Raw genomic sequence first — 27801 nt, forward strand, 5'->3', positions numbered from 1 at the left:
CTGGAAGGAGCGAGGTCCAATAGAGAACCCTACCAAGAGGATTCCCGTGAGCAGGAGTACTACGGCGACTCCTGTATGTGAAGAGAGGGCCGCCAAGGACTAAGCCGTGCATCAAGTGCCATGTGGAGAGAGCCAAGCCCATAACTCCTCATTGCAGTGACCCCGTAGCTGTGTGGGGAGTGCCAAGCCCTTACCGACTCATTGCAGTGACTTTGTATGCCAGAGGTGGCCACCGTAGAAGTGACTGTGTGACAAAGCACCTAGACTTGAGTGAGCCTTAAAGGCAACTGAACTTACCCGGACGACGAAAGCTGAGAGCATCTTCGATCACTGCTGAAGCCAACAGCGCTGCTCAGTAGAGAGCCTGAGCTGCCTGGTGCTGCTGCATGTATTGCGAGTAGCCTGACTCCGCAGAACAGGATTAGAGCTCAAGTGCCTGCCGTTGAGTATCCCGCTGAAATGCTGAATGCTTCTGTGCTGTTGGAGCGGGTAACACGTGAAACTGGCCTGTCTGGGCCAGGGAAATCACTGTTAAAGGTGATGTGATACCATAGACACTTCTGACTATTTCATAAAAACAAAATAGTCACAGGGGACTCTTGAGTAAGGCCTACTAGTGAGCAATCGCTAAATACGGCCACTGTGAAACGGGAATACCCTCGATCACATTGCAAACACAAGAGTGTGACCGGGATTTGCCACATAAATACTAGAACCCCAAACGTGGGGGGATTGTGTTGTTGCTTACAGAATGTCATTATTTCTTTGAATGTGTAGAGTTAGAAATGAAATACTTCTTCTTACACTTAAAACTAAGTATTTGACAGGAAACTGATTTTTAGACATTACTGAGTGCACTTTGAGTTAGGAGTAGTTTTCACTACCCTGTATCAATCCTCCTCCCCTCCCCCCGAGGGAGTATTTGACTGCTAGTCCACAGCTACCATGAGAGACACTTGCAGAAGGGCTACTTGACCCAGTTGAGCATGATCCATAGAAGGACAGACCGCAGGACATCAGGAGTAAAAGGTGTTAACTATCACAGTTGGTCCCAGTGGCCCCTGTGTGCCTCTGAAGGGGGTTCTGATACCAGGCATCAGTATTTCAAATGGAAGAATCACCTTTAAGTGAGAGTGTGCAGTTCTGCAATTTGCCTATTTTACAGACGCAACTGTAGTGTTACATGATATGGTCATTTCATCCACTTTTGTTTTCACAAGTTGTATAAAAAAATAGTTACCCTCCTCCCCCTTAGTTTGCCTGTCTAACCACGTGCCCTGAAATGGTGTTGGTCTGTGACGGTGGTTGACATCTTATTATTGAAACGTTACTGCATTTCCTCACATGCTATGATTGCGTACCTCACCAATATGCACACCCCAGGGTATGTAGCAACCAGGGCAAGGCATAGAAAAGCATCAGCAGTACCTAGGTGCAAGGATCCCCTGCAGCTCATCGCCCGAACTTACTCACCTAACACCACTGAGCCTGCATTAACGGACTGCCAGGAAGAGCACTGCACAGGCTGGTTGCATGCAACCTCTCTACAGTCTTCCACGGTTACACCGCCTCTATCACTTCAGCTTGGGAGACCACTCACCAAGACCTCCCATGGCTGCTGGCAGTCTCTGGGCAGTAACACCAGACTGAGCGTTTTTAACAATCAGGAAAGGCAAGACATCCCAATTAGCTGATAGACTAGTAAGCCTTTTGCTATGCTCGCTTGGGTCCTTTGTGGTTCTCCTGAGTCTGGAGCAGCTCAATTTAGTTGACCTTTCCCATATCTATTTCCCATGTCTTGAATTCCTGTGAAATTAATGTTGTCACCATTTTGGAAAGGTAGGGTTGCAGTGTGACCTGTGTATGCAGAAGGACTCCTGGGAGTACTACATTGTGGTGGCTCGCTCTTGTGGCCAAATGGCAACCAATCCTTAGACACTATGAGAAGTGTTGCTCACTGGTTAGAAGCGGCAGACCCTGAAGCAGAGGTCAGGCCCGGGACCAGGATTCAATTCCCGATGCGGCATGGTGTTGGGCTCAATGTCCGCGGACTCGATAATTCTCGCTTCGGTGCCTACTCTAATCATGGGTCCCACTCTGCAACTCTGGGCACTAGCTTGCTTAATCTCCACAATGGCCCCAACAGCGCTGGGATGCCTGACTTCACCTTGGGGGTGCCCTGGAGGGGGCATCTCACAGGGAAAGTCAGAATGGGTTCCACAGCGGTATACAGCGCCAGGATTCCCCCGAGATGGGGCGGCAGTGCGCTTTACAAGTATACACACATTTACATTTACTATGCAACCAAACTTTGGATGAACTTGTCCTACATAACCAAAGCTAACCTAATAAAGTTCCTTTGGGACTTAGGAAAGACATGTCACCTAAAAAAACGGGCTATTTTCTAATCTATGGTGCCGACTTGTTAAAAGTTCTAGAAGGGAACGGACCTTGACACACCAACATGTATTGTCTTAAGATCCACAAGCAAATCCAAACAGTCGGAATACTTTGCAGTCTGTATCAAATCTTCCTTGATTAGAATATTTTCTTGAGAAATGTCAAGTCATACCGTCCAACAAACATTTAAGAAAGTAATCTCCTTTCATTGTGGATGCAGCACTGAAACAGGCTCTCAAAGACCTTGCTGATATCCACTACATGCTATGATAGCGTTGTGTCTCTTCTGGTACCTCTTAATTTATTGGTGGCTCTTAAAACTATCAATCATCACAGACTATTGCAGGTCCTAGAGATCTGTGTGTGCTTTTGGGGGAGAGAGCACTAAGCTGCATTGACTAATAGAAAACAACAGACTACAATACGGAACCGTTCACTCTAAACTGCCCCTGCGATCTGTGGTGTCCGCCAACGTTCGGTCTGATCTCTTGTGTATTTTACGCTTTGCATAGATTTAATAAAAATCAAACAGAGAATCATATATACAAAGAGATGTCTTTGTGTACCTGCAAGAAATAATGGTCAATTCTTACCTCCAGGACCGCGCAACATTTTCCATTAGCTAACTGCATGAGGAAATTTGTAAGATGGGAGAAACACTCTGGAGTAGCACACATGCAACCCTGAAATCAAACACAGAAATTATAATTAAAAGAGTAGTTCATATTCACAGTTCTCCCTATAGCTGTAAATTATGTTGCTGGTAGTTAATAAAGAGGATTTTTAAATAATACAATCTCATACACAGAGTTTGCTATATTTCCATCAAAAATAGAATTTTGATTACAGATGGGGAACCCTTGGTGTCCTATCTCACAAAGGGTCTACAGCTGGCGGTGTGCCCACCTAACCTGAGGGAACTACACTTACTTCAGTTCTAGGTCCCTTTTAGGAGAGAACTCAGATAACACCTACTGACAGGATGTAGGGGGCTATCTAGAGCCCACAAGGGAAGAGATCACACCACACACCGGGATCAAGCGAGGAGCAAGGATAAGATAGCTAGATCATCTCCACCACAGGGGAGGGAGAGGGTGGGATTGGAAGTTATAATTGTTGTAAAATTGTTATGTTGTTTTGGGGAAGGTTTGAGACAAGCGATATAATACTGTTCTCTTTAGCATTGGGGGGGTTTGCAGGAGACTTTTTGAGGCTCCGTGCTCGGTTGTATGATGCATAACATTTCAATGAACAGAAGTTTGAAGAAAAGAAAAAAAAAAGAGCTCCATGATAATTATAGTGGCATGTTGGTAGTAATGGTGCTCCAAAAGGAGTCATATGGCGTATCCAAGGTGTAGGAAGCCCCGTGACCAGCATATTCATATTTTCACAGCAGACAAACAGTCCTGATGATGGGGTTACGGAACCTTTCAGTCACATTCACTGCACTTAACTCCTATTCCACTGTGGTCAGGATTCAATAAGTCAAAAGTGCCAGAGGGCTTGCAAACATAGGAGTCATTCATCCATTCCAGACCTGGGAAGAATGTGACTACATTTCCATTTATGCTCCCTTTTTCGAGACAGATGGTGGATCGGCTCATGGTGTCCCACGTCCAATCCTTTGAATATGTTCACGCAGTCTTTGAGGAAGAACGTGTACTCTTGAGCTGATCAGCACACGAAAACAAAAGGGCAGTGGCGAGAGCATGGAACAGCTACGATCAGGGCCTTGTAACAATCTCACACCTGTTTAATATGAAACCAGGACCATCACATTGGGCTAACGCGAAGTGATATATGGGATGGGTGTGGCAGGATGACATTTGCTTCACTGCAGGAAGCAAACTAGGTTCATAAATCACAGTTTTATAAATATAAATCCAGGTCAGGCATGCACATGATGTATCCTGTACTTATGAAATATAGCCCCCTAAAGGCTCAATTAATGATGGATGGATGAAACCTAAATCAGAGTGGAGTCTCGAGACCATATGGCTCCGTTATCAATAATTCTCCATACAATTTATCAGCCCTGAGATGCATAGTGGGAGGAGGACCTGGGCACTGTAGACGATGCCCATTAGAGGAATACATTATTCACACCCTGTGAACAGGCTATTTCATTTCGATTACTGGTGCCATTTAAATACTTACATAGGCGTATTTCACACCCGGGCAGCTACGGAGAATGGAAGAGCACAATCCCCAATTTCACTAGGTGCCAGATGGAAATGGGAGATTTTATTCATTTGAAATGACAATGCCAAATAACTGAAGTATACTGACAAAGTTCTCCACACATTATCCAAAGTGACATGATAAGCCATTGTTTTTTCACCCAAAAATATACTGTTAGCGGGCGTTGGAAGAGACTTGGGGCTTAGGAGACAGCTATCTTGGTGTACTTGTGTAAGCTCTTGGAAAAAAGAGATCTAGCTAAACACTGGTGGTCAGAGACAGCTCCTATACAAGAGGCGTATGTGCTGGTGATCAAAGACAGAAGAACCACTTTGCCAATCCAGAGGATGCCCAAATCGTACAAGAGAATATGGGGGCCTTGGCTGGAACATTTTCAATCTGATATTACTTAAAAGTCTTTGCAATTCTATTGGGCTCTACTTTACTCTGGATTACAGAATGTAAAAATATACATTTGTGAGATGCTAGTCAATCAGAATTGTGCCAGATTATATTTCAATTGCAACTGTCAGATATGTTGTTGTGTTGTTTATAAAAAACGAATATAAAGAACCATATAAAATTAAAGCAAGACTAAGCAGAATAAAACAGTCTAATCTAAACCAATGTTAGAACTGGCTATTTCTGGTATGCTAATGCTGACGCCAAAGCCAGGCAGAAACCACCATTCTAGTCAGGGCAAGGAAGTCACACGCCAAGATAACCCCTGCTCACCCTCTAGGTAGCTTGGCACGAGCAGTCTAGGCTAAACTCGGAGGCAATGTGTTAAGCATTTGCGCCAGCGCACAACAGCAACAACATCCTAGGCACACCACAAAAGGAACTCCACACAAGGTTATATTAAAATAACTTTTGTATTGTCAAGCCATATCAGATAGAATCACACATATACATTGTGCCAATTGGCACGGGCAATATTCACATGCGATTATTTACACAGGACAGGGCCACATGGGCCACTGTCATAATCAGCACTTTTAGAAATAGAAATACTTGTCAGAAATTAGAATAAAAGTATATAAAATCACTGTAACACAAAGTAACAGTTATAGATCACATCCAGTAACTACTGGGGACAGGTAAGTACCACCTACGCAACCCTAAACCCTTAGGAGACTGTCACGCAGGGGACCAGGACCTCACTAGGACCACCTGTACTAAAAAGAACAACCACCTAAGTATCACACAGCATTTAGGGGTCTAAGCAAAAACACATTACTCATGATGCATAAGTATACATTCAGGAGTAGTGAAGAAAAACACATAATGCATAAACCTACACATTCAGCGGTGTCAATAATAAAGCACATGATGCAATAAAAATACATTCAGAGGTACCAGAATAATACAGTAGCGCAAGAATCACATGATGTCTAAAAACATTCAGAGGTGCAGGAATAACACATGATGCAAGAGAATACATTCAGAGGTGCAATAACCATACAATTGCGCAAAAACTCACATAAGCCACCACCTGTGGCAGTCCCTAGGCCAACTGGCCTTGTTGGGGCTAAAACGCCCTGAGTCTCAATGTCAGGGCGCGCTGCCATGCAGCGCCAGTCTCAAGAAAAGAAAGCCTAAACGTAGCAGCTGGCACGAAGTGCTGTGCAGCTGTGAAGGCCTGGCACCACGGTGCCCTCTCTGTCCCACACAGGGACTCTCTCCTGAAATTGCGCCTAAACGGTGCAGGTGCCCACTACTTGCTGGGCACCTGGGAACATCCCAGACCTAAACGGTGCGGCTGCCCACTAATTGCTGGGCAGCCGGGGAAAAACTGCGCCGGGGCCCTCACTGGCCCTCAGCGCAAACTGCGCCACGCTGGAGCCACACAGGCTCTACAAACACCTATGTCCACGTTGGAGCCACACAGGCTCTGGCATGACAGGTGCCCAACGTTGGAGCCACACAGGCCCTTAAAACAACGGTGCCCCCTTGAGCCTCTCTGGGCTCGAGATCAATGGGCCTTTGAGCCTCTCTGGGAGCTAAACATACACTTGCAGGCTGGAGGGGGCGGGCACCGGCATTGTGCCCCGGCGCCCCCTCTACTAAAATTGTCCCCGGAGCCTATCTAGGCTCCCCCTACAAATGCGGCGCTTCTGAGCCACTCATGGGCTCCTCAGCAGAAATGGGGCGCTGTGAGCCTCTTGGGCTCAAAGAACACAAAATGCGCCCGTCGTTGGAGCCTCGCTGGGCTCAAAACACGCAATGCCCCATAGCCTTTCTGGGGCTCCAACCCACGTTGGGGCGACCCGCTGCCAACCGGGGCCGCCCTTCCCGCACCACCATCTCTATGCGGGAGCGGCCCACTGCCGCACGGGACCGCTCTTTACCTTGTGCCTCCACCGCCATTGCCAGCAACATCACGGAGCCCCCAGCCCCGTTCACTCACCGGGCTGTTCTTGGCGGGACTCCGTGGGGTGCTCCCTCCAGTCGGGGAGCCTCGCGGTGGGGGCAGGCACCGGCAATGTGCCTCGCGCCCCCTCCGCTCGTCTCTGCAGGCCGCTCTTCTCTCCTCGGCTTCACTGGCGGCGGGGGCGGGCACCGACAATGTGCCCCGCGCCCCCTCCGCTCTCTCCTCACGGCTGGCTGGTGCCTACGGGGCTCTCCCACAGCAATGGGAGCCCCGCACCGGCGGCACCGCCCGCCATCACTCGGGCGCCTTCTTCTCCCTTCCCCCTGGGCTGCGGGGGCGGGCACTTCCGGCCGGCCGCGCTGGGATTGGCCGGCCGGCCGACCACTTCCGGGTCGCTGCGGGCAGCGCAGCGGCCCTTCTCCTTAGGCAGGCAGGCGGGGGCTGATTTCTTTTACCGGCCAGATGCCGGGTGGGTACCGGCGAAGCACAAAAGCGCTTTCCAGCGCAATGAGCCAAAAGGCAGTGCTTCCAGCGCTAGAACAAAAATAAAGCGCTTTTTAGCGCTAGAGCACAATCCACAGCGCTCCTAGCGCTAGAACAGCAGACCAAGCGCTTCCACAGGAAAATGCAGCTTCTCCATGCTGCAAAGGTCCCAGAGCTTCCCAGGGGGGCAAAGCCAAGTCCCCCCATCAGCCCAGGCAGGGCAGAGGGGTCCCCCAGGAGTCCAGGAAAGGCCATCAGGTGTCCAGGGGCTGGTCAGGGCTCAGGGATTCCCCTGACCCCAAGCAGCAGCACGCCCCTGGCAGATACAAGTCAGAAACAAGAACATTTTGGAAGGGGACACAGCCCCTTCTTATACACAGAAAAGTCTTTGAAGTCCTTTGAAGTCTTTGTGCAAGCGGCCCTGAGCCCGGTCTAAACCAGTCCCAACTACCTCACTCAAAAGTTGTCTATATCAGGAGGCTCGAGATCCAATAGAAGTACAAAATATCTGCTCCTGAAACCTCGCAGATTCCGTAAGGAAAAAACCTACAAACGCTCCTTCTCAGGAATGGCACCCATGATCTGGAATGCACTCCCTCCTGAAACAAGGCTCATCTCCTCCACTGCATTTTTCAAGAAAGAAGTGAAAGCCATCCTTATGGCCAAGTTCACCTGAACTTTATTGCTGTTGATCAGAGTCTTTGCACCGCCTTTGTAACATTGGTTACTTGATGGTCCAATGGTTTCTTATTCATACGTGATTGCGATCCTATTATGCTATTCACTTACTACCTATTACTACACTGTGCACAGTAGTTTGTTGAATCTCCCCCTTGCTGCCCCTACCCACTATTCTCTGTAACTCTAAGTAGTGATATGGATATCCCTATAGCCTGAGCTCTCCTGATCTCTTCTGCAGTTGGATCAAAGACTCTGCACCGTCTTACACTAATGTCTATCTTGAATGTTTATTGGTATCTCCTGATCTCTACTGTAGCTGGATCAAAGACTATGCACCACCTTATTTTATTGTCTGAGTGTTTACTGGTATCTTATCAGCACATGACTGCTACCCGATTATACTATCGTTTACTATACTGTACCCAATAATATGTTTAGTCACCCTCCTGTTGCCCACTCCCCCCCTGTTACTGTGAAGCGCTCTGATATCTGTAAAGATCTTGTTCGCGCTATATAAAACTTTGAATATATAAATAAATAAATCTCCATAAGATTATTAGTTAAGTCTTTAGCGATCCATGCAATCTTCAGTTTACATATACTAGACAAAGAGAATTAATCCAAAACATATGGCGAATACCCATAAAACACACATGGGGTCCAGCAAGTTAATACGGACCTCAATGTCCATCTTGTGTACTTCCCTAAGTAGAATAAAACTACTGTGCTAAAAGCAAATGCATTTCCAAAGTACTCTTGCCCAAGAGGTAAAAACACTCATCTTGCACTGAATCAACTATGGAAATACTCTGCAATGGAGTGATCAGAAATCAGCTCATTAAAGGCTTAAATGCATAAGTCAAAAGATAGTTTGGACTACAAAGCACAGCTATCTTTTCCTCTCCTCACAGATGCACTGGCACTTTTAGTCTTTGAAGTAAAAAAAACTGGCTCAGAGTACCTCTAAAATCCTAGCGGCCCAACTGATCAATTAATGTGAACACATCATCATGGTTGCCAGCTACAAGACTTCTGTCACAGTTAATTCACTGAAAAAGTTTAATGTTAATCAGAAATTAGATTTAAATGTGTGACCTTTTTAGAACTTCACTTCTTACTCTTGAATTGGCTTCTTATTTTGCTGAGTTAAATGCATCGACAAAGGCTTCAAAGTGGGTCTCTGAATAAGACACCAGGAAACCATTAAACATTAAAGCAAATTGTTATGACACAGAATTTGCCACAGGTTATGTTCTCAGCAGTGGAAGTGGGTTTTGTAACTTACCTTCCATATTTTACTTCTGTACTCAGAATCAAGAACTAGAAATAAAAAACAAATATCGGGTTTGCTTACTTCAGGATCACCAATTGCCGAGTCATATCCAGATGAAATCAGAACCAGTTCAGGATTAAACTGTGAGCAGAAGAAAACAAGATTTAGCGTGAATGCAATTACAAAACACAGGCTCACAGTACAAAGGGGATCATTAAATACATTGTAGATCTTCACATCCTACTAATAATATACTCGTCTTAGAGTAGTGTCCTGTAAAACCCCTCTTGTATGATCATGTCGCTGACATTCCCCGGCACGACTGAAAGGCAGAGGCATTATGGGTCAGGCTAAAGCGGGGATTGTGATGGGGTACACGTACTAAAGTAGTAGAGCAATTGTGAAAACACCATTCAAAATGTGCAGCAAGACAGCTTTGGATTTGCAAATATTCAGATGAGAAGAGGAAAGCAGCTGCATGATTATGGAGTACACTGTAGGATTTGAGAATAAGGCACTGTAACGAAAAAGAGCACATTTGGAGGTTTATGCAGAGACTGAAAGGCACAGGAATACATTAACATAGCCAGTAAGACAGCCAAAGCAATCAGTCAGAATGGTGGAATAAAACAAGCATTTGCAATGCAATAGGGCTCGCATTAGTAAAGTTAGAGGTATTAGTATTGTAAATAACAATTTTTTTATGTATGTTTTTGTTTTGAAAATAGCGAAATTAATAACTTTGACATTTACAATGCCAATGGTGTTAACTTTTGCAAACGTGACACCTATAGCATTGGTAACGCAATATGTGTTGTATTTACATGACTTAGAAGTATTAATATTAAAAATAACAATGGGTTGTATTTTTTTCAATATTTAATACTTAAATAAAAGTTATTGTAATTTATAATGGCAATAGCTTAAACTTTTGCAAATAACTTTTTGGAAGATTATGTTTAGTGTATTTTATTGTGATGAAAATACAAGAACAGAAGTGAAACTTTTTTTGTGACATTTGTAATAAAGTTTGAAACATTGAGAGAACATATTTGAATCAGTTGTTGGATGGTTGCACAGATTGATGCTGTGGTGGCTCTGAATGATGTGGCGGCGACGAGTGATGCTGTGGTAGCGCATAGTGATGTTGTGGTGCCCCTGAGTGATGCTGTGGTGATGCGATGGATAGTGAGGGCGATAGATAGATAGAGGGAGGGAGGGCGAAAGATAGAGGCAGGGCAAGAGGGCGAGGGATGGAGTGTGGGCGAGGGATGGAGGGTGGGGCAGGGGAGAGATGGAGTGTGGGGCAGGGGAGGGATGGAGTGTGGGGCAGGGGAGGGATGGATGGAGTCGGGGGAATGGATGGAGTGGGATGGATGGATGGCTGGAGTGGGGGGATGGATGGAGTGGGGGGATGGATGGAGTGGGGGGATGGATGGATGGATGGAGTGGGGGGATGGATGGATGGATGGATGGAGTGGGGGGATGGATGGATGGATGGAGTGGGGGGATGGATGGATGGATGGAGTGGGGGGATGGATGGATGGATGGAGTGGGGGGATGGATGGATGGATGGAGTGGGGGGATGGATGGATGGATGGAGTGGGGGGATGGATGGATGGATGGAGTGGGGGGATGGATGGAGTGGGATGGATGGATGGAGTGGGGGGGATGGAGTGGGATGGATGGATGGAGTGGGATGGATGGATGGAGTGGGGGGATGGATGGATGGAGTGGGGGGGGGATGGATGGAGTGGGGGGATGGATGGATGGAGTGGGGGGATGAATGGATGGAGTGGGATGGATGGATGGAGTGGGATGGATGGATGGAGTGGGATGGATGGATGGAGTGGGATGGATGGATGGAGTGGGATGGATGGATGGAGTGGGATGGATGGATGGAGTGGGATGGATGGATGGAGTGGGATGGATGGAGTGGGGGGATGGATGGAGTGGGGGGATGGATGGAGTGGGGGGATGGATGGAGTGGGGGATGGATGGAGTGGGGGGATGGATAGATGGATGGAGTGGGGGGATGGATGGATGGATGGATGGAGTGGGGGGATGGATGGATGGAGTGGGGGGATGGATGGATGGAGTGGGGGGATGGATGGATGGAGTGGGGGGATGGATGGATGGAGTGGGGGGATGGATGGATGGAGTGGGTGATGGATGGATGGAGTGGGGGATGGATGGAGTGGGTGGATGGAGTGGGTGGATGGATGGAGTGGGTGGATGGATAGAGTGGGGGGATGGATGGAGTGGGGGGATGGATGGAGTGGGGGGATGGATGGATGGATGGAGTGAGATGGATGGATGGATGGAGTGGGATGGATGGAGTGGGGGGATGGATGGATGGATGGATGGATGGAGTGGGATGGATGGATGGAGTGGGATGGATGGATGGAGTGGGATGGATGGAGTGGGGGGGTGGATGGAGTGGGGGATGGATGGAGTGGGGGGATGGATGGATGGAGGGGATGGATGGATGGAGGGGATGGATGGATGGAGGGGATGGATGGATGGAGGGGATGGATGGATGGAGTGGGGGGATGGATGGAGGGGATGGATGGATGGAGGGGATGGATGGATGGAGGGGATGGATGGATGGATGGAGTGGGATGGATGGATGGATGGAGTGGGATGGATGGAGTGGGATGGATGGAGTGGGATGGATGGAGTGGGGGTGGGGGTGGGATGGATGGAGTGGGGGATGGGAGGATGGAATGGGATGGATGGATGGATGGATGAGTGGGGGGATGGATGGATGTAGTGGGATGAGTGGGGGGATGGATGGATGGAGTGGGGGGTGGATGGATGGAGTGGGGGGTGGATGGATGGAGTGGGGGGATGGATGGATGGAGTGGGGGGATGGATGGATGGAGTGGGTGGATGGAGTGGGGGATGGATGGATGGAGTGGGGGATGGATGGATGGAGTGGGGGGATGGATGGATGGAGTGGGTGGATGGATGGATGGAGTGGGTGGATGGATGGATGGAGTGGGTGGATGGAGTGGGGGATGGATGGATGGAGTGGGGGGATGGATGGATGGAGTGGGGGGATGGATGGATGGAGTGGGGGGATGGATGGATGGAGTGGGGGGATGGATGGATGGAGTGGGGGGATGGATGGAGTGGGGGGATGGATGGAGTGGGGGGATGGATGGAGTGGGGGGATGGATGGAGTGGGGGATGGATGAAGGGGATGGATGGATGGATGGAGTGGGGGGATGGATGGATGGATGGAGTGGGGGGATGGATGGATGGAGTGGGGGGATGGATGGATGGATGGAGTGGGGGGATGGATGGATGGAGTGGGGGGATGGATGGAGTGGGGGGGTGGATGGATGGAGTGGGGGGGTGGATGGATGGAGTGGGGGGATGGATGGAGTGGGGGATGGATGAAGGGGATGGATGAAGGGGATGGATGGATGGATGGAGTGGGGGGATGGATGGATGGAGTGGGGGGATGGATGGATGGAGTGGGGGGATGGATGGATGGAGTGGGTGATGGATGGATGGAGTGGGTGATGGATGGATGGAGTGGGGGATGGATGGATGGAGTGGGGGGGGTGGAGTGGGGGGATGGAGTGGGGGGATGGATGGAGTGGGGGATGGATGGAGTGGGGGGATGGATGGATGGAGTGGGGGGATGGATGGATGGAGTGGGGGATGGATGGATGGAGTGGGTGGATGGAGTGGGGGATGGATGGAGTGGGGGATGGATGGATGGAGTGGGGGGATGGATGGATGGAGTGGGGGGGTGGATGGATGGAGTGGGGGGATGGATGGATGGAGTGGGGGGATGGATGGATGGAGTGGGGGGATGGATGGATGGATGGATGGAGTGGGGGTGGATGGATGGATGGATGGAGTGGGGGGATGGATGGATGGATGGAGTGGGGGATCCAGTGCCTTAAAACGGCTCTTTATTTGTGATGCGTGATGCGTGATGTGAGCATAAGACAAGCAAACATTATGCGCAAAAGTAGTCTGGCATGAGAAACACAATGTTTTAGCTTCAGAGCGCAGTAGGTGATGTAAGAGGAGCCACAAAGAAAGCTGTCTGTGCTGCAGAGGAAGATGTGGCTCGCATTTTAACTCCCATTTTAAAATTATTTCCAACCTTGTGACCTCCAACTGGAAACTTGAGTGGACCAGATGCATTTTTATTTGCGACGCTTAAAAGACAAGCAAACCTTTTAAATCTAGATGCAGCAGTGAAGTAATGCACAGGACTGGAAAATACAATTTAGTGACCGCTCTTTGCATAACGGCAGGACAGTGGGGGATGTAGTGTCTCTCCTCTCCTTATCATTCAACTCACTCTGAGGTCAAAGGTCCAGAGCCAGCTGTCAACAAGGAATGTAACAAGCTCTTGGCATTGCTGTGGGGAGGAGGGGGGGGAGAAATGCGAGACACGGCCTGGCGGCCGTGAAGTGTCAAGCAGTGGGCGGGGGATCCCTTTGAAGTGAAGCTCTCGGAGGCAGGCGGCTCGGGCAGGCCAATGTGATACTATGAGGACCTACAAACACTGGAGACGAGTGCCTGCTCCCTAACCAAATGCGGAGATCCCCTGGAGTGCACAGAGCAAAGATCCTCCACACAGCGATGAACCGAGTGACTACGAATGTCAATAAAGTATTTAAACGTTTTTCTTTTTGCGGCCTGCTATAAAAAAAAATCTAGACGTGTATTTCACCCCTGCGTCACAAATCGGGCTGGGTGAGAAAAATAGCCACCAGCAAAGCCAAAAGACAAAAAGGGACTGAAACCATTAGTCTGACACCAAATAATTGCAGATAAATTGATGTATTAGTCAACCGATTTAAGTGTATTTTCCGATCCCAAAAAACAAATAAAACTCTGTCTATACCATAGCGTATCATATTTTTCTGTTTTCCAGTATAGAGTATTTTGTATTACTGTGGACAAATAGCGGGTATTTTATTCTATTACTTTTGCACAAATTGTCCTGCAAGAAAATAATCCTAAATATGATGGGTGTAGCGATTCGAGTCACTTTCAATGAGATGTGTGGCCTCGCTCATCATATGGAAAATATATACAAATGTTCTGTATTGTTAAAAACATTGATTGCGGACAGTCTCACGGGAGACCCCGTTAATAAATAAATTATACATCCAAAAATAATTTAAAAGTAAACAGACAAGTGGATTTCCCAGACGGCTGGGAACAAATAAAGACTAAACAGCTTCCTGCTTTTATATTTACAGCAAACGCGTTTTGGATGGGGGGACGGACTGCAGTAACCAAAACGACGTTAAAATAACAAAAAATCGTTTACAGGCAGTAACGTTTGAAAACCGGATTCATTTGTTGGAATCGGAGGCGGTTCTAGCTTGGGGAAGAGGCACACCCGCGGCTGGCTGGAAGGACAAACTGACGAAGTTCGGACGAGCTGTGGCTGCGATCTGTGGACGGAGGAGTCCGCCAGGTTGCAGCATTCTGGAGGACGCAAAAAAAAAAATCAGTAAACAATAAACTGTAGCAAGCATGCCGATTTGGGGTGCAGGAAAGTACCGAAAAACAGATGAGGAAAAGGGAGGTAACAATAAAAGCTAAGAATAGAGCTAGTGTTTAAGTCCCTCTCCGGCGCACCTACACACACTTTCTAAAGAATCACTTACTTGGCTGCTTACATCTACTTATAGCAAGGAATACATAACACTGCCATTTCAATGATCTCTAGAAGGCGGGATTCCGCGTGGTCTGCCTGGTTTATATTTTAGGCTGGCTTTTCTCCGTCCGAGTTCTGCTTCCTCCCACGCCTGTTACGCACAGCCTCACACGGCACCGCTTGCACTATCCGAGGAGGGGCGAAGAGATGCGCTCGGTGACCGCGTGAAGAACGACGCGTGTCCGGGAAAGAAAACATAAAAAAAATAAAAGCGAAGTAGAAGTTAACATAAGAAACGAGCCCTAATAAAAGCGAAGTAGAAGTTAACATAAGAAAAACAAGCCCTCTGCATTGCTGTGGTGGGGAGGGGGGGCGGGAAGAGGCAAGAAGGGAAGAGTAAGGGTGACGAGACGCACGGGGAGCAGCAGACTTTGATGTGCCGGCCGGCCGTGGACAGTGAATAATTAGGGGAGGAGAAATGCCAGAGTGCACGCTGGGGGAAGCTTGTGGGAGGCAGGCTGGTGGCTTTGATGCGTGCACGCGCTTTTTTCATGGGTACAGCATCAAATCGCCCGTTTGGTTAAGCTCTGGTTAAGCCCCAATATGTCTTGACATCTGCAGTGTGCAAGCGCATTGGCAGAGGTCGATCCCTAAAAATGAGGAAAAAACGAGTTCAAGCATAGTGTAGTTTGCTTCTTTGAAATTTCTTGTTCTTTACATTTTTGTTATCCATATGCCACTATGGATAATTTATATGTGTATGCTTGCCTTCCCATTGCCAAACCAGGGCATATTGTTTCAAGTTGGGTTCGACTGTTTTGAGTATGCCACCACGTTGGCTTTGGGGGCTATTGTAAAACCGAAAATATTTGCTCTTTTGCGACATGCAAGCCAATGTGACATCACAGCATCTGTTTGAGCCCTAAAGCGTCTGCTTTGTCAATTATTTCGAATAACTGGCAAACACCTTATCAAAGCACACAGGCTGACCTCAGGAGGAAAGGGGGGAGCTGCAAACCAGCCGAACCATCATGCAGGTTTACATTACCTGTACTTAGCAACTTTCGGCACATACTGAATTCACTGTCTTTCTTCTATGCTCCTGGTGATTTTAGTGTTGTTTAAAGAGCCTGCCTCTGGCTGGAATGACTGAGCTATTTCCAGCAGCACTTTCTGATCAGAGTCTCCTTCAATTCACTCTTGATCCGAGTGAGATCTTGCCGAGGAATCCTTCACCCATACCTACTATAATCATGCTGTCAACATGCAGATCATCCTTAAACTGCTGCTTCAATCTGTCCGCTTAGCACCTGGATGCTGTCTCATCTAGACTGGGCGACCCACAATTATCTGAAAATCATTGGCAGGATGGCAAAAAATCTATTGTTTAATTATTGAGAAGCCCTCAATTTCAAAGAATATTAAGCTGGGCACCCGTCACCTCGGTCATCTTAAGAAAGAGTGTCTGTAGTCATCATACAGCTCCCGGATCCACATTGTTGCTAAGCTTAATTCCATCATTAAAGACTGATCAGGCGTGACTTTCTTTGTCGGTTACATGCAGCTATCAGACTTTTGCTCTTAAGATTGGACTATATGTCAACTCTCTCTACCATGAAGCACACACTTACCGTTTGCGTGACTCTTAAGTATTCAGAACCCAAAGCTAAACATTTTCGACAACTGCAGCCCTGGAGCACATTTCCCCAGCAGTGGACGCTGTGCACTGCCTTCCTCTAACGAGAATAATCAGTTTCAAGGTCCTGTGCATCGCCCCAACAAACACTACATGGAGTCGGACTTACTTTCTTTCCAAAAAAACTATGACTCACTCGACCCAGAGACAATCTTTGCCCAACAGAAAATGATGGGCAGAAACCCCAAACTGCAACTTGAAGGCTTTAATCTCTGTGGCATAAACTGGGAAACTTACACACACTTGCATCCTCCCCTTATTTGAAATATTCATGACCACTGTGCCTTGGAGGGTCAATAAAAATGTACTTGTTTCCAAACCAAGGACTTTATCATCACCACCAGAGCTATAAACCTCTACTGCACTCAGTCCTGGTATGTCCTGGTATGTAGCGTAACACAACTGCCACCAATCATTTAAGTACAAAAATGTGATTCCCTCTACCTCTATGCTTCCTGTGCTGCACTACGACGGAGGCACAACTCTGGCCCTCATGCAAGACACCCACAGATCGCTACATCTTCTTCCTCATAAGTTGTGAGACTCCACATCAATGTATTGTTGTTTAGTCTTGCCTCTGAACCTTGCATGCCTACATTATTGAACTCAAACTCATCTGTCCCTACATTACACTCCATCAAGCTCATTGTGACAATACTGTAGCAGTTGCCACAAGTCAGTTGGGCTCTAAGAACAGATCATGCTACCCATCACCCGTCCTTCCTCCTTCCTTCCTTCCAATCAGACAGGCAACTGTATGGCTGAAGTTAACAAAGCTTCTAAGAAACACTAGAAGTAGCAGTGCCCTGAATGCATGAGAGGATGTGCTAATTTTCTTTGTCCGTCACCATTTTTCATTTCAATGATGGGAAGATCCTTGGCTGCTCTCGGTTTTTATTTTTTGCTACATTGTATTACAGAGTTTTACGTTTAGAAAGGATGATTACCTTTTTATTTTATTTTTTGTGTTATCTAATTAACTTTCCTTGGCTGCATTCAGAATCCTTAGGCAGGACGTTGTTTCCTTTCCTCTCTGCCTTGGTCTTGTTTGGGTCAGCATTGTTCTTTCTTCTGCTTAGCCCCCACCCCTTCCCCTCTCTCACATGCTTTCAGCTTCTTATTCTGCTACAATGAAAGCCAGTCTTAGGGCAAGCCGTCTGGGCCCTTCTAGGATTGGGTGGTTGCAGGATTCTGATGAACACAACTATTGGTTGGATGGTTATAAAATGGCTAGAACCTAGAAGTAAAAACATCTGAGCTTTCGTGGCACGGGTAAACAAGGACACCCTGGGTAACACATTTTTTATCTTAGCATGGGCCCTTGCAGTGCACTCATAAAGATGTGTGAGAAACATAGCTTCCTGCTGGACAATAAAGGTGCTGTGTAATGCTGTTGCACCTTGCTTCACTCCTGAAGGGCTTAAGACTATGGTCGCTTCTGTTGTAGGATCCTAGAAAGGTTATGGCAATGCTCCATGTTTGTCTGGGCATTTTGCAGATCGTTCATAATGTGGCAGCTTGCTTGGGCCCTGGCACTGGAAGGCACATGTCTCTTCTACAGAGAAATCTTCACCAGCTGCGGTTAACAGCCATGATACAATTTAAAATTCTGTGAGCGGTGTATTGGATTATTCGTGGAAAGAGCCGGTCATTCCTTCTAGAAGCTATGAAGTCCTACCGCTCTAGGGGAGCACTGAGTTCTGAAACACGGATTCATCAGGGTAACCCATTGCCGTCGTGAAAGAACTGCATTTTGGCCCCTGGCCTGTTGAACAATGTTCTTTTTGCCCTAGGTCTAAAAACAGATTTGCTGATATTTAGGAAACAACTAAAAACACAGTGGTCTTCTTTATATTCTCTGGCGTGCTCCGTCAGCCCCTTTATCTCTGCACTTACCTAATTGCTAGGAGTCTGCTTTACAAACATACACAACATATCAAAAATCTTGAAGATACAAGCAATTTCCATTGGCCTTAAGGGAAGAAAATAATAACCTGGAGTGAAGCCAAAGTTAGAGAATCATCATCTAAGAAGTAATATCTAGTAAGATTAGCTGTTTGTCATTTCTATGCACACAACTGTGTATCAGGTCTACCACCAACCTGCCAGAATGGAATATTGAAAATGCTTGAAGCCACAAGAAACACAGGCAAAAACAGTGACATTACGAAAAACATGTAAATACATTATCCCCAACATTCACCTCTGAGATTTAAATTTATAATAATTTTTCGTGTTTAGTTCCCAATATTTAATGCATTTACAAACATTAGGAATTTTTAAGTAAACATAAAAAATATATACAGACACCCCACCCCCCCAACCTTTATAGTTTACAAAGCAAGGTTACCATTAAGGCGTGCTCAAAAGCAAACCACGAGAAGCACAGTTCCGCAAAGGCACTCTTCCATAATATTAGTCTCAAAATATTGTTCTTATGTTCTTTACCCTCTCGTAACTAGAACTCTGTTATGTGCACACCGCGCTGTCCACACACTACATAATGTTTCCAGTTCACTCAATTTAAAGTACCTCAAAGGCAATCGGAAGAAACACGTGCAAAAACGCCGCAATATAATCTGCATTTCCCATCCCGACCTGCGAAACAAAAATCAAAAAAGGAGGTAAAAAAACAAAACATTATAGTCAGTAGAATAACATATTAAAATGACATATACAGTACACTCAATCTCCTGGCGATAGAATTTAGTGTGAAGAATGGACATGATTCACAACTGAATGCCTTCATTTATTTCTGTCAGAAATTCACAGAAGAATTCAATGCAGGTGTAAATGGTTTCACCGCTGTGCACTTATGTCATGAGTGAAGAAATCCACGGTAGAAAATCCCACACAAGGGCTGGGAAGGACTAAGTCATGGTAGTCTTTGCAAAGTTTGTGAATGCCCACACACGTTTGTTTGTGACCATTAACAATATGAAAACGAACGCCTTCAAACACTGGAACTGGTCAGAGAGGAGGAATTCCCTTTCCAGATTGTAAAGGAAAAAGAATTGCCTCTGCATTTTTAGTTTAGTTGAAAGGCCTTCCCAACAGGGAAAAAAGTTTTCCCCGTGGTGAATAAAACAAAAACAAAATGTGGATTTGCACGTTCGGTTGCCACTCCAACCGTGCGCAATTGAACGCTATGTACAGCTCCACAGAGGGGGAATAGGCAGCCTAAAAATGCCACATGACAGCTGAAATGGAATGTCTGGAAACCTGCATTTGGTGTGGCATTCCAGGCATGCTATTTATACCGGTTTTGTGAATTAGAAAAAAGTGTAGCAATCAGTGGCGGCTCCTCTACTATGGCGGTGGATCATCGCCCCCCCCTGCCAGCCTCAAAACTTGAAAAATAAAACGATAAAAAAACAGGTTTATTGTCGTTATATTTTTCAGGTTCAAAGGGCAGTCAGTGTCCATGTCAGTTTGGCCAGCCGTCTCAGGACTTCCAAACCGACATGCGCACTGAGAGGTCTCCAACGCAGCTGTGTTGCTGACAGCAAGCACAGGCTCCCAGTCTCTCGGGGATGGCAAATTTACTGCGCTCTGGCCAATCCTGATGCGGCTTTCCAGCATGAGAGCAGAGACAGGATTGGCAGCAGGGGAGTGTGGGAGCAAGTGCTGCAGCGAGGATACAGAGCAGACAATGACGCCAGCAGTCAAAAACTCCTTCGCTGCAGGGATGAGAGCTGTATCCCATTGGATGACCTCCAATTGCCTGCAATGTAATGTGGGCAAGACGGAGGTCATGCTTTTCGGAGAGGCCCCGCTCTTATGGTCACCTGAGTGGTGGCCCCCCGACTTAGGCTCTGTCCCTTGTCCTAAAGAGATAGTAAAAAACTTGGGGGTTCGACTTGATCAATCTTTGCTACTCAAAGATCAGGTTAATCAAGTAACTGGATCTTGTTTTAGGGTCATTGGACTCCTGAGAAGGGTGTTCCCCTATCTAGCGGATAGCCATAGGAAAAGTCTAGTCCAGGCATTGGTAATCAGTAGATTAGACTACTGCAATGGGCTGCTTATTTCTGCCAATGAGGAGCAACTTGGTAGGCTACAGGTAGCCCAAAATACAGCTGCTAGACTGATCTTGAATGTTCCATCTAGATCCCCCTCTCGTCCTCTGTTGAACAAATTACATTGGTTGCCTATTCGCCAGAGGGTGAAATTCAAGATATGCTGTACAATTCATAATTTATAACATCAAACAATAGGTTCAGGGAAAGCAAAACCACCTTACTTAGCTGTACGTGGTCTAACTCAGAGAAAAAAGGGGAAAGAAAATGGAAGTGAATTAGGAAAAAAGAGGAAAGCCTATAGAACAACGTAATCAGTATCACAAATAATGTTTATTATTTAAAATCAATTAAAATTCAAACTTCAAGCTCAAGACAAACAATGCTAGTGTACATAAAAAACATAACAAAAAACCAGACAAGTGGCACATAGAATCTTTACATAATAAAAGGAACAACATGAACATAAACACAGTGTCCTTAATAAATTTGAGCCACACAGAGGCGTCGACGGCGTTTCGACCGCTGCTTGTTTTAAGCGGTCATCTTCAGGACAAAGAATTTACTTGAGCGTTGAGAATCTGTCAAAGAAGTGAAGAGGACCAATTGTTAATTTATGGTCATCCGCATATAGCTTTGAAGAGTTAGTAAATGGAAAATTCCTTATGGAACTTGCGTGAAGCAATTGCAGCAAGTTATTCAGCCAGCTTAATACTCAATACTGTGGCAGCCGTCACGAATTTACGGCACGTAGCTTGTTCCGAGTACTAATTTACGGCACGTAGCTTGTTCCGAGTATGTATACTCGGAACAAGCTACGTGCCGTAAATTCGTGACGGCTGCCACAGTATTGAGTATTAAGCTGGCTGAATAACTTGCTGCTATTGCTTCACGCAAGTTCCATAAGGAATTTTCCATTTACTAACTCTTCAAAGCTATATGCGGATGACCATAAATTAACAATTGGTCCTCTTCACTTCTTTGACAGATTCTCAACGCTCAAGTAAATTCTTTGTCCTGAAGATGACCGCTTAAAACAAGCAGCGGTCGAAACGCCGTCGACGCCTCTGTGTGGCTCAAATTTATTAAGGACACTGTGTTTATGTTCATGTTGTTCCTTTTATTATGTAAAGATTCTATGTGCCACTTGTCTGGTTTTTTGTTATGTTTTTTATGTACACTAGCATTGTTTGTCTTGAGCTTGAAGTTTGAATTTTAATTGATTTTAAATAATAAACATTATTTGTGATACTGATTACGTTGTTCTATAGGCTTTCCTCTTTTTTCCTAATTCACTTCCATTTTCTTTCCCCTTTTTTTCCTCTGAGTTAGACCACGTACAGCTAAGTAAGGTGGTTTTGCTTTCCCTGAACCTATTGTTTGATGTTATAACTGATTGTCCCTGGTTCAGGGTTTTTGGACAGCCCCTGTGGTTGTTAATGTACAATTCATAATTGCCTGTCTGGTACTGGTCCTAAGTACCTATCAGAAATTTTTAGACCTTATGAGCCAGGTCGTTCTCTGCTCTCTCAGACCCAATCTTTGCTCCAAGTACCACGGATCAAAAAGGAAAGACAGGAAGGTCGAGCTCTCTCTTATAGAGGCCCCACCCTTTGGAATTCCCTGCGTCTCACCCTTAGGCAAAATCTTAATTTTGCCAACTTTAGGAAATGCTTAAAGACTCATTTGTTCCTGACCATGTAGATATCTTTTTCCTGCCTGGTCGTTTTTTATTTGGATATAGCCCTGGTAAGAACACAAGCGCGGAGATACCCCTTCGGGGGTCGAATTCCTGCGCTATACAAGCAAATAAATAAATAAAATAAATAAAAGCTGCATCTTGAATTTGTCGCCAGTATTGCAGCAGAGAGGTGCAACTGCAAAGCATGTGCTGAAGATCTGCCTGAGGTGGAACAGCAGCAAGGGCATAAAATGTAGAAATCAAGGAAAACGGGATTTAACTTGTCCGGGTCAGGTACGCTCTGTGCAAGACTGACCAGACACTTTGTTTCCTTTTGCATTATATAGTTGTTAACAACTATTCTGGTTGCAAAAATCATCCAAGAGTAACAGGATACTGTCTAAGAAATGTTTAATACTTGTTGGAAATTGCTGGCTAAGCGGTCGCCATGCACAGTCCAAACAACTGACTACGGTCACTGGCGAAGACTGTGTCAATGCATTTATGTGCACACTTGCTGCAATGTTCCAATAAAGTAATAGAATAAATCCATATATATTGTTCATTTTCAGGCCACGATATTCCTATTGTTGTACTTTCATCATAGAGTACATACGACCACTATATAGATCGCAATCATTTTACAGAACATACAAGTTTTCAATTTGTATTTAGAAAATGTTCTCAAGTGTAGCTTCACAGTTCCAGCGAGAATATATAGGTCACAAGTACAAAAGACAACACCAGAATCGCAACTACAATAGTTTCTTGAGTTAAGTTCCACTCAATGTGACCAGAGTACGAGTTTCCAACAGATAACTCAAGAGCAATTTGTAGCTCACCAGCACCCTTGAAGTAGTTCTCCAAAGCGAGGTTTCGCCCAGTACATCTTTCAGAGGGTGTATGGGTAATACAGAAGACAGCACTGCTCATCTCAAGACCCTTCGAGTGACAGCCAGCCAAACCAATAGTATGGTCTCATGCTAACACACACTCTATTAGCCTACGAGGCTAACAATAAGACTATTTACTCCCCTCTCAATCTAGCAAAGTCACAAGGAGTTTGGACATATTGCAGGCCCCACTCTATCAGTTATGCTGTGTGTGGGAATGATGGGCCAGGAAAGAAGAGTGCCAGCAGGAGCCAAAATGGAGTCACCTAGGTGTGGGCCTGCAGGAGCCAGAGATAAGCGTGTGAGGTGGGTGCATGATGAGCCCAGGAGCTTAGGAGAATAGAAGCTAGAGTCAGAGCCGAGATCCACTTACGAGCCTCACTATGCATGCATCATTGCGTTTGTGTTTGTATACATATTTGGACATTTGTGTGTCTGTGTGTGTTTGACATTTTGAGTTTCCTTAATGAACATGGTTGCTTCCTGGAGGCTATGCCTAGTATCACGGACCACCAAAAGAGTATGTGGCTCCCCATTATACAGGGTCCATCCTAGGCAAAACATGTGTCCATTCATGCCATAGTAGTGGTGCTGGCATACTAACTGTTTTCCTTGCCATACGTGGGTGATTATTGGGCTAGCTGTGCTTACTGGCAGTCCTCATTGACAAAGCAAGATTAGGACAAACCAAAATTTGATATAATAATGGCCTGACTGGTGTACTGTGAGCATCTTGATAGTTACGGTGTCCTGCCTTGGTACAGGGGTGCCTCTGCCATTATTTGCATAATAGAGGATCCATGGCTTTAGGGCGAGCATCCAAGGCATGTGATTGTAAAGCTTATACATTTGAAGCAGATCTGTCCATCTGAAGCAATTGAACATGTGAGCACTTCATAAAAATGGCAAGCTGATCTCTGGTGACTGCGTATTTACTAACATGAATACTGGCATTTCGTAGGCGAAAATGATGTTTCTTTCAGTAAAGACATTTGGGGAATTCAGTTTTGTTTGCCCGAAATGGAAAAACTATTTGATAAAAAACATATGTTTATTTGCAGAAACTGAAAAGGTGATGAATGCAAAATGGTTGCATTTCTAAAACAAATTTAAAAGCGGACAGTTGAATAGTCAATCATGCTGAGTGGTGGAGACTTACTGCTGGGGTTGTATCCTTTGTGCCAGAGGGCACATGCTGCTTCGGCTCTTATTTCATTAGTCATGTGGAAGCATCTCATACTAATAATGCTTTGTCGGACATTTCTGCTGGTAACCTCACCTGAAATGCTTCAGGGATCATTTCATTAGTGTATTGTTAACAGTTGTGGTTTATATAGTATTGTGATCAAATTTGATAGCAGTTAGGGATGATTTTCTTTGAACAAAAGTAGCTCTCAGAATAGAAAAGGTTGGAGAAACCTGGGCCACAGCACCACTACATTCTGTAAAGTTTTCTTCCACGAGATGTATGCAATCTAAATACTCAAATATGTGCCTGCCTGTGGATCTGCTCCTTCTGTAGCAAATTTAATTTGAGCTCTGCTCACTTCATTTACGAAGGACACTGCAATCCGAGTCTTGCTTCGAGGTATGTTTTCTATCAAATAGTTTTTCCATTTCGGGCAAACAAAACTGAATTCCCCAAATGTCTTTACTGAAAGAAACATCTTAGCATCAACAGGGCATGTTGATGCTAAGATGGCAACAACTGAGATTGTGATGGCCCTGAGGAGATATACAGTGAAGCAGCACAACTAGAGGTGAACTTAATACTGACTTTTCTGTCAGTTGCCCGAACTTAAACTAAAGTCAAAGTCAGCAGATTGAACTTCAGCAGGTTGGGGAAATAGTTTAGCTTATACACATCTAATATAGGATGGGAACCCTAATCCCTTTTTCCTTACAAGAAAACAGTGTGAGTAATATCCCAGCCCCTTTTCCGAGAGAGGAACTGATTTTATCGCTCCTAGAAAGAGAAGCTTCACTACCTCCTTCAAAATGTCCTTGCGCTGCAGACCTGGGACGAGAGGGCCTTGATGGAGGCCACTGTAAAAACGGTCGAGCACAGTCACACTCACCGCAGAGATGGCCAATCCCATTATCTGGCTCCAGTGTTAACAGAAGAGAGAATGTTTTCCTCATAGTGGTATAGTGTGCCTCTGGTGATGGCACTGAGGAGGGTGGCTGATTCCAGGAAACTCACTGGAACTTCTAGGTTTCGGTTAAAGCTGCCAGAGCTTGTTTGTTGTTCTTTCTAAAACATCTTCTCATTGACCTCATATTCCCTCGGGAATAGGAGAATCCCCACCGGTCGTCCTAGTCTTGAGAGCCTAATAAGAAAGTGCCATTTAAAGAACGTGGGTAGTCTTGTTAGTACTACGTTTGCCTTGTCTGTGCTGGTCTTGGATTAATGGAAGACTTCACTCAGTGAGAGATCAAACAAGTACTGCCCATCAAAGTGGAGGTGGTCTATCTGTTGAAATTGTGCCGCACACATGGCCCCAATGGAGTTATTCTATCTCAGGGAGAGGTTACAGGACTAGTAGATATTTTCATACTTTATATGAAGACACTTAAGACTCCTTGTTCATATAGAAGCACAATTTCTCATCCTTTAGGTAAGTAGCCAGCACTAAAACAGTTTTCAGATGTTCTAAAAGACAAAGACTAGTCTGCTTTTGGGAGCACGATAAGTGATGTCAAAGGTCTTTCAGAATGCATGTCCCAGAAAGGGTTAAAGGTTTTCTTATCCTATGCCTACTTGAAGACTTGTGCTTAATGGCCCGGCTGAGCTTTAGTGGAGGACCATCATCACACAGGACTCTTGGCCTCCTCATTCTCCAGCAGGAATTCTGAGTTTCTAAAGGGCAACACTTCCAAAGCCTTGAATTAGGACGTAGTGTGCAGGTCTTCATAGTTTCCAGTCCTACTGTAGGTGTCATTCTGTGGTTAGCTAAACCATACCCACTTGAAAAAAAGCTCTGGAGTTGGCTCCATGGAGGTGTATAACACTCACTCCTGAAAGTCTGGCTGGAACCATCAGGTTTGGGATTGGCAACTGAATCAAGTCTGGTGGTGCAAGATTAGTCGGAGGTTCTGGCGCATAGGGCTGGTCTTTCTGGAGATCTGCCAAAGTCAGCAAAGGCAGCATTGGGGATAGTGGGAGCTGTACCAAGGGTGGTGGGGCCTTCAGTAGAGTAGGGAGGAACTGCACCAGCCCTGGAGGCTGAAGGCTCAGGGAAGACACCCTACCCTACACTCACAGCACACATGAAGGAATGCATACTGTGCCCTAGATTCACAACAGCAATGAGTCAGAGTTAGCGGTCTAGTCCAAGAGAAGGAGAGAGGAATTTCACAACTCCAAATATGATGGATAGGTTGAGACAGGTCTGTCCATAATTAAGTCATGTACAGAAGATGGACGGATGGACAGGGGATAGTCCAAAGAAAACAGATTCCTGAAGAGAAGATACTCTTGTATGCTCTACAGCTGCACCAAACGGACTACAGTCCACTCTTATTCCATCAATTTCAGAATTGTCAGAGGGGGTAGTGGAGAGAAAATATATACAATACGTCAAGAGAAGCAATCGCAAGGTCTGACATTAGAATTTTTCGGAGCATATTGAGAGGCAGGTCCTGAAAAACACCATATGGCCGAAGAAAGGGTGTTGTCTATTACAACAAACTCACATGAAAGGGGCGGGTGCTGCTCATGATGCATGTATGTTCGGTACTGTTGTACAAAAGCAATTAATTCACAGATACAGACACAGTTACTGGCCATGCTACCATGTGGTAGGGTGAGACTATACTGGGAAAGAGACAGGATTCAGAAGTACAATTAATATGCTCCGCTTTAAATCTTAAAAATAAATAAAAAATCTGACATATTATGTACAGTTCTCGCTAACAATGCAATGAAGGTAGTCAAAAAATAGATGTAAACATAACCACAAGTATTTTACAATAATTCAATAACCCACCAAAAAGAGTCATTCCTTGTTCCAAGCCAATACTAGAGAATCTATGACAAATTACCAAAATGTTTTCAGGTACACACTACCTACGTTCTATTGCCCAGCTCATGTATTTTATTGCTATAACCTTAAACATAAGAAATGCAAATTCTTTATCATAAAGCTAGCATTTTACCTTGTTCCAAGGGACATTGATGTTGAATCCAGTTCCTTTTCCTTTACCAATGACATCATATTCAGATTCCCTGAGATTTGGCCAAAACTCTTGATGTTGGTAGCGATGCCAGGAGAAATACAGAACACTAAATTAGGAAAAATCATAAAATATGATGCTAATTAGGCTTCCAGCAAAGTCCACGTTTTCGGTATGAAAAATTAAATCTTCAGATACTGTATCAGTCCTTTTGGACTCTGGTGAGCTATTTACCCCTTAGACTGATGAAATTAGTTACAGCAGCCTTAGTAACTCAGCGAGCAACTTGAAAGTATACGTTCT

The 27801-nt window shown here is 45.6% G+C and overlaps 1 protein-coding gene across 3 annotated transcripts in view; it reads right to left on the reverse strand.

The window, feature by feature from the left end:
- Nucleotides 1-27801, reverse strand: part of HDAC10 (histone deacetylase 10) — a 527678-nt gene that overhangs the window by 273351 nt on the left and 226526 nt on the right. For all 3 annotated transcript variants that reach the window (XM_078656727.1, XM_078656714.1, XM_078656722.1), the window contains exons 9-12: nucleotides 27481-27607; nucleotides 19262-19327; nucleotides 9474-9533; nucleotides 2994-3083 (exon numbers count right to left, since the gene is read on the reverse strand). In XM_078656727.1, coding sequence (XP_078512853.1) covers nucleotides 2994-3083; nucleotides 9474-9533; nucleotides 19262-19327; nucleotides 27481-27607 — 343 coding nt within the window. The remainder of the gene's footprint in view (nucleotides 1-2993; nucleotides 3084-9473; nucleotides 9534-19261; nucleotides 19328-27480; nucleotides 27608-27801) is intronic.

This window comes from Lissotriton helveticus, chromosome 1_1 (genome assembly GCF_964261635.1).
Source record: "Lissotriton helveticus chromosome 1_1, aLisHel1.1, whole genome shotgun sequence".
Taxonomy (NCBI): domain Eukaryota; kingdom Metazoa; phylum Chordata; class Amphibia; order Caudata; family Salamandridae; genus Lissotriton; species Lissotriton helveticus.